This window comes from Meleagris gallopavo, chromosome 1 (assembly GCF_000146605.3).
Source record: "Meleagris gallopavo isolate NT-WF06-2002-E0010 breed Aviagen turkey brand Nicholas breeding stock chromosome 1, Turkey_5.1, whole genome shotgun sequence".
Classification (NCBI taxonomy): Eukaryota; Metazoa; Chordata; class Aves; order Galliformes; family Phasianidae; genus Meleagris; species Meleagris gallopavo.
In genome coordinates, this window is record NC_015011.2 from 863,940 (window position 1) to 871,416 (window position 7,477).

Genomic DNA, 7,477 nt, shown 5'->3' on the forward strand with positions numbered 1-7,477 from the left:
CCCTCAGCACACGTGGATGCACCCCATCAGGTCCCATGGACTTGTGGACCTTAGTACTGCCTAGGCGCTCACGCACGTCCTCTTTCCTGACTAAAGGGAAGTCTCCCATTCCCCAGACCCTCTCCCTAACCTCCAGGGTGTGGGAAACCTGAGGGAGAGCCTTTTCACTGAAGATGGAAGTAAAGAAGGCATTCAGTATCTTTGCCTTCTCAGCATCCCCCGTTACCAGAACCCCCCCCTCACTTAGTAAGGGGCCCACATTCTCTCTAGTTTTCCTTTTGCTGTTAACATACTTGAAGAAGCCTTTTTTATTACCCTTTATCACTTCAGCCAGATTAAATTCCAGGCGGGTTTTAGCCTTCCTCGTTGCATCCCTGCAGGCCCTGACTACATTCCTATATTCTTCCCAAGTGGTCAGACCCTTTTTCCACATTTCAAGACCCTTTCCTTTACGTCCCTTTGCAGAGGAACTTCACAGCGTTTTGCCCATCATCTCTTACATTTCCCAGTATAGGGTATCCCTTGTCTTGCTGCTACTTAACAGCCATGCACAATGTGCTGCTGGAGTACACGGAGTGTCCCTTTTGTGTAGGAAGTTATGTACCAAAACCAAGCTGTTAAAAATACACCGGATGCTGACGTATTTGTGGGTGGAGAAAAGGGGAGAGTCAAAAGACTTGTTGTGAGAGTGATGTCTTTTTGTTTAACTCCTGTGTAAACAGCCATTATTCACCACACTTGGTATTAGAATATCCTTCAGCCAACACTTGTGTGTTGCATATGTGTTATTTTCACATTAAGAAAAGCACTGCAGATCTCTGTGATACTTAAGAAAGGCCTGAGAAGCAGCACAAACTCTTTTGTCTCATTTTTCACCTTAGGAAATGCCCTAGATGTTATTTCCCAAATTCAGAGGAGGACAGCTGAGGATTTTTGTGGTCATAAATGTTATCTCCAGAATGAAGTAGTTACCATGGCAGATATTTAAAGAAAAACTTTTATCCAAAATGCACATTAGATGTTGGCACTAAATAGTGCCCACAGAAGTAAATAAAATTGAGGTTTTGGTGGGTTAATTAATTCCTGTCTCATTTGCCCATTTCCACTGATTTGGTTCCCTACAGCCATTTCAGATGTTTCACGGGAATAAAAAAATGTCATCCAACTTCAGTGTATTTTTTTCCTCAGCCTCTCACTTCCTGCTTATGTTAAAAAAGGTGTGAGTTTTTTCTCCCTTTTGTTAGTAACTGTTGTACAGAAGATGGGAAGGACCAAAAAACGAGCACTCACAGCAGTGGTTGCTCTCTCAGATGTGCTGTTTGGGTGCCAGGCAGGTATTGAAGCTTTCCATTCCAGATGCTGGGGTGTTTTTGTTGCATCCTAGTGTGTTACCCAGTTATTGGTGGTTTTCTGGAGGTATTCAGTGAATTTGGGAGTCCAAGCCATCTTCTTCTTGTAATTGGCACTAACAAAGAGAACTATTTAAGAAAAATGAGGAAAAAGCTTAGTGTAGCCTAGTGTCTTCCTTGGGATGGCCATGACTGTATGTCATGAATGGAGCAGTTTCTCTTTGGTGAAAATGCTTGGACCAAGTGCTTTAAAAGTTCATCTGTAATTACTATTGAATGTTAGAATATTTATAATAGCTGAAACAAAAAGCAATAGGATAAGCAGTCTTGTAAGCTAAAAGGAAGCCTCTCTTTAATGCTAGCAGGACAACCAGCGTAACTGGATTATGTGAAGAAAGCCAAAATGTTAAATACTACTTACTGCAAGTTGAAGAAAAAAAATCAAACATTTAACTTCAGAAAAACCCTTTTTTCTCTCAAGGTGATTCCAATAGGTCGTACATCTCTTGGGGATCCTTTTGTGTCATTCAGTAAGGTTCCTGTTCTGCAAAGTACAAGGATAACCAGCTGGTGAAGAGTCCTCCACGCATACTGAGATGACATTTCATTTTCACATTCGTGGCAAACTGCTCATTTGTTGGACTATAATGTTTGCAAAATAAATCTGCTCCTTGACCAAGTGACCGATGCTATATAATGAAGCACTTGCACATTGTATGGTTACAAAAGCTTGGATTGCTCACTGCATTCCAGGAACGATCTGGCTCCCTCCCTGCTTACACAAAATGTGAGAGCTTCTATGGGTTTCTTCCAGTGGCAGTTCAGAATGTTACGTAGGTTGGCTGGTCTTCTTGAAATTGTAATGCTTACCTATGGAGAGAATTCCTTTCCTATGTCATTTGCTTTTGAGGATTCTGGTAGTTTCCCATCCTTGCTTCATAAGAGGGCTTGATAAAGAGAGGCATAGTTGGTTTAAAGCTTCTGACGTGACTTGCAGGAATGGAAGAAAATGAAATTATTTATGAAATTATGAAATTACTATTTCTTTTAATATTGTTGATAGTATTGCCTCCTTTCGTGATCTTAATTCTGTGTAATCTCTCCCTGTGCTTCTGTTCTTCAGGATAAGCAATGCTCAAGCAGACATCTTCTTTTTGGGCATACTGCAGCTTTATTAGCATGAGGCTCTGCCTAAATCCAACAACTATCAAGCTTTCCATGGTGCTCAGCTCATCTGAATGGTGTGACCTGAAGTGGTGTCCTTGAAAGCAACAGTCCTTCTGTCACCTGTTGTTTTGGCTCCTGAGATAACTTATCGAGAAATGTTGGCACCTTTTGAAGACAGACATCTTGGGAGTATCTGTTAATTACAGTGTGCCCTCAGAAAATGTCCAAGGAGTAGCTCTGTTTTCTTCTAAGTGCAGATGCTTTGATTACTCACACTTATTACAACTCCTTTCCCCTAACATTCCTTCATTTCAGCTCTTTTGGTTAAGAAAGTGCAAAGTGCACTTTTTTTTTTTTTTTAATTTTTATTTTGCTTTTCACTCCTAAGTCCCATTTTTGAAACCTGCTATTCTTGTTGTTTCGATTTGTTTTTTTACCTTTGTTGAAGGTAACAATTAGCACTTCTGACGTGCAGGTTTTCTCCTTGCATGTTGCTAAATGGGAGAGCCATAAAACTGAGACTCATGGCATTAGTCTCCTATAAATCTATGCATCTGCATCTATGCTTGGACTAGTTGTATAGATTCTTTAGTTCGTTTAGTAAAAGGAGTTCAGGATGTGATTATTCTGACATAAAAATGGGTATCAGAAAGCTCAGAAACTCCAGTGACTCCAGTGTCCTTGATGAAGAGGGTAAAATCATGTGAGAGATTCTCTGTCTAATCTTCCATTAGTAGAAACTCACCCAGCCTGCTCTTTTTGGGCATCCCCTGTTCAGAGGAGAAGGATTCCTCCCCGTTTCAGGACAGCAGTGTCCCAGATGCAGAGCTGAACACAGCTCGACAGCCCCTTAGAGAGGAACCACAGTCATCTTGAGCTTATCTCTTCTGCACAGTTGTAAACTCAGCACTGTTCACTCTCACTAATAATAGAGAAGTGTAATTGTGTGCAGACAGCTAGCCCAACCAAGGGGAAATTGCCTTGTATTTAAAAATAAGCTTAGGGCAGAATGTGGAGACGGCAGAGAAAAGTCTTCCTGCCAAAAGAGTTCCTATAGCATTTCTTCTTTCTTTAGTGTCTCTTCTCTGTCTCTCCCTTAACTATTTTGGCTGTAAGATCTGCTGCAGTTTGGTGCTGAACAGCAAGGAAAAGGCACTGAAAGGCCTAAGTGTGTTCTTCCATGCCATTCTCCAGGTAGTTGTTACTGCTGTTTCATGGAGATTAGAGAATCACACTCATCTGGGTACTGGCAGAACAAAAAATTAATCACTAATTATGAGAAGAAGTGAAGTTAAAAAGCTGGTTGATGCAGGGCAAGACCAAAAGCCAGACTGGTTACTGGATGCTGCAAGAGAGGAATCGTGACTGTAAAGCTGTTCTCTCCAAGAGTAGCTGTGTATCAGTTTTACTGCTGCACATTCAGACCCATTTTGTTGTGGAATCATTACCAAAACAGAGGTTTCGGCCCCAGTCCAGGCTGCTCCTAGATCTTCACACCACGCTGGAGAACTGAGGGTAAAGGTCGGGCTCTGGATGATGCTGCAAGAATCCTCCATCGAACAGCAGCAGCTCTCCAGAATTACTGCACCTGTGTGGATTTTGGTGACAGCACAAATCATAACAGATTTTTATTGCAGAAATTCTCCCCAAATCCTGACTCAGCTTTGGTCTAATCTAGCTCCAGAGGAGCTGCAGCAACCAGAACCCAATCAAGACTACTTTTAACAAACTCATTGCACTATCAGCATTCTCCCTAGAGTAATGAAAACCAAGTCTGGCTCTTTATGTGCCCTGCAAATCAATTTTATTGCACATTACTGGACAATAACTGTTGCAAAGATTTGTGTTAAAGGAAAGTAATGGTTGCTTTTTTTTTTTTAATCTGGGAAAATCTTTCCAGGCCAAAGATGTGGACATCTGAGCTTTTCTGGACCCACTCTGTCACCAGAACTCACCTTTTCCACCATTTTCCACCATGCATTGTTTGCCTTCGCCCAGCTAATCTCCTCCCTGTCCTTTTCCTGGATGCTGGAGTTGTCATGTCCTAACTAACCCTGGCACTCCCACAGGTGTGCAACCTATGTTCCCTACCCTTCTGTTGGCAAAACATCCATTCGAACTCACGGTTAGCCTTTTGGCACCTCTTTTCCCATAGGAGTGTGAGCCTATGACACAAGGGCAGCCGTGAGAACCTGGAGAAATGCACTGACGTTCAATTCTGTAAAAAGAGTTTATTTACTCTGGGAAATTCTGCCTCTTGAGGACTAGTCTGGTGCATTCCAAATGAATGTCCATGCCCCTCCCCATTGAGAGGCTTGGGTCCAATCTGCAGTCTTCAGATAAGAATTTTTTGAGAAGTGTAAGAAAAAAAAAGGGCATGTGTTAGGCCCAGCCCAAGCCATTGCCTTGTAAACATGCGCTTTCAACAGCTCCTGGCTTCATCTACCTATTCCAAACCAATCAGTGACATGTGGCTGAAAAATGCAGTTGGATGGGACCTTGTGTCAGCCATCCCTCTCCCTGAGGCACAAACAACTCTACCTGCAGCATTCCTGAGCAGTATTTGTCTAACCTGTCTTTAAAACTTCCACTGTAGGAGATTCCAGAGCCTCCTGAAGCTATTGCAGTGTTCTCACATCCTACCACTATGAAAATGTCTTGGTGGCTCACGTGAGTCTGCCTCCCTGTGATGTACCAGAAAGTGACCTTCATCCAGTGGAGGTTTGGGTTATACCACGCCGCTCGGGTGGCACAGACCCAACTCTTTGTGCTCGTGGCCTTGTTCCAAAGCTGCTGATTAGCACAAGGGAATTCCACAGCTATTAGTCCACATCAGCTGCTTCCACACGTCTGAATGTGCTGGCAAAGCTTCACCCTGCTTCCAGGAGCAGTAAACCCCACCAGGGGCAACTGACATAAGCCACCATTTGGCCCAGATCCACACTTGAACTCACAGAAGACCAATAACAGAAACCTAGAGCATCTCAAATTCAGAGTCCCTGAGTCTATGGGTTAAGATGACATTCGTGCAAAAAGCAGAAGTGTTTGTTTTTTTTTCCCACAACATGCAGTGAGAGTGTGCGTGTGGCTGCAAAGCTCCCGAAGAAATGCAGGGGCACTGCAGAGGCAACAAATGGAGTGTGACTCTGCAGAGTGGACATTCGATCCTGAGCTGACCTGACATGCATGCCAATTGACTTGGCTGGCTCTGCAGTTCTTCTTACCACACTTTCCATATTCTTCCATCTTCAGATGGATGCCGTGTGGTCACAAGCACCTGCCCTAGGAGGCTATTTACAGCTTTATTCCGTTTGTTAACAGAAAAAAATTGGTGGCTGTGTTTCATTCCATCGATGGGATGAAGTTATTCCTACGTTTATCAGTTTATAAAATGCACAGAGGGCTGACAGATCAGGTCAGCATGTTAAGATGCCTCCCATTTCACAGACACTGGCACTGGATATTAGGCAAAATGTCTTCTCATAGAGTGGTCAGGCACTGGAATGGGTACCTAGTGGGGTCATTGTCCCTGGAGGTGTTCAGTAATGTGGAGATGTAGCACTGAGGGATGTGGTTCAGCGGGCACGGTGGGGATGAGCTGGGGTTGGACTTGCTGATGTCAGGGGCCTTTTCCAATCTAAATGTTTCTATGATTCTAAGGGAAGTTGTAAACCACCAGGAGTGGATATTAGGATAACAACATTTGTATAACTCTGACATACCCATGGAAGAGGTTTCTACCAGGCACAGACGGTAGCTTGATGTCCTGAAATTTAAAAATAGAAATAAATATTATATATATATATATATATACACACACACACACACACACATATTTTATGCCAACAAAAATAAAACTCTGATTACTATAATTAAAAGCAACTGAATATTTCACCTGGGAGATCTCCAGCAGAGTGCCTAACACACCTTAAGGAATATTCCTGAAAATATTTTTGTTTTCCAGCTGCAAACAAGCTCCTGTTAACCTCCCTCTTCATACCCATTCTTTAGCCATGAGGAAAACATCTCAAACCTGACAGCTTCAGTCTAAAATCCCTTCTTAAAATCCCTCCTCTTAATAAGAATTAGACCTATTTTTAATTTCCTTCCCCTCCTGTTTCCTCTGTATTTCAAATCCTCTTCCCTTATAGTTCCCATTGGAAGCACCCATCCTCACCATGCTTTAGATGTGAGGAAAATACCTCAAACTTGACGTCTTCATTTCATTTAAGTGATCCTTTCTTAAAATCCTTCCTGTAAAATGGATTTATACCTATTTTTATTATTTCCTCACTTCCTTTTTTCTCTGTATTTCAAATCCTCCTCCCTTACACTTCCAATTGGAAGCATCCATCCACAGCATCCTTTAGATGTAAGGAAAACACTTCATATTTGACGTCTTCATTGTGTTTAAGTGATCCTTTCTTAAAACCCCTCCTATAAAACAGATTTATCTCTATTTTTGTTATTTCCTTTGCCTCCTTCCTCTGTTTTTCAGACTCTCCTCCCTCCTCGCACCCATCCTCCAGCTGTGAGGAACATCCCATCCTAACAGCTTCATTCTGAAATCCCTCCTTAAAATCCCTCCTACTAATCAGAATTAGCCCTACTTTTATTATTTCCCTCACCATCTTGAATCACTTCAAATCACTTAAATCGCTCATACTTCGCTTACCACTGGAAGCCCTCAGATGTCCCCTGTCACAAACCCACGACCCCCCCACAGCTCTGAACCCCAAACGTCACACAATAAACTCTGAAGTCCCACCTACGGCTTCGCCTGATTTTCATCTCCTTCCCACACAACCCAAAACCCCTCAGCAACGCAGATTCCCCCACCCCGACACTCTCCGGGCGCTGTGCGGTGGCTGAGGCGAAGAAAACATCGCCGGACAACGATCCAAAATGTTTATTTTTCACAGGAAAAAAATAAGAGGCGCTGAGGGGCGGCGCGGTAACGG

At 42.9% G+C, this 7,477-nt stretch overlaps 1 protein-coding gene and 1 long non-coding RNA gene across 3 annotated transcripts in view; one reads left to right on the plus strand and one right to left on the minus strand.

Moving 5' to 3' along the window:
• The window catches only part of SMKR1 (small lysine rich protein 1), a 9,759-nt gene extending 7,199 nt beyond the window's left edge, over positions 1-2,560 (plus strand). Inside the window, exon 3 of the mRNA XM_031552577.1 lies at positions 2,473-2,560. Coding sequence (XP_031408437.1) covers positions 2,473-2,477 — 5 coding nt within the window. The 3' untranslated portion in view covers positions 2,478-2,560. The remainder of the gene's footprint in view (positions 1-2,472) is intronic.
• On the minus strand, positions 240-7,471 carry LOC109365916. Of its 2 annotated transcripts, XR_002111800.2 has the most exons (4): positions 7,192-7,471; positions 6,239-6,282; positions 3,965-4,104; positions 240-2,709 (listed from the first exon to the last, which is right to left on the minus strand). It is a non-coding gene; the product is annotated as an uncharacterized LOC109365916 (long non-coding RNA). The 2 variants fall into 2 exon arrangements; XR_002111841.2 differs by lacking the exon at positions 240-2,709 and having other exon boundaries at positions 2,862-4,104; positions 7,285-7,471.
• Positions 7,472-7,477: the final 6 nt, after the last annotated feature.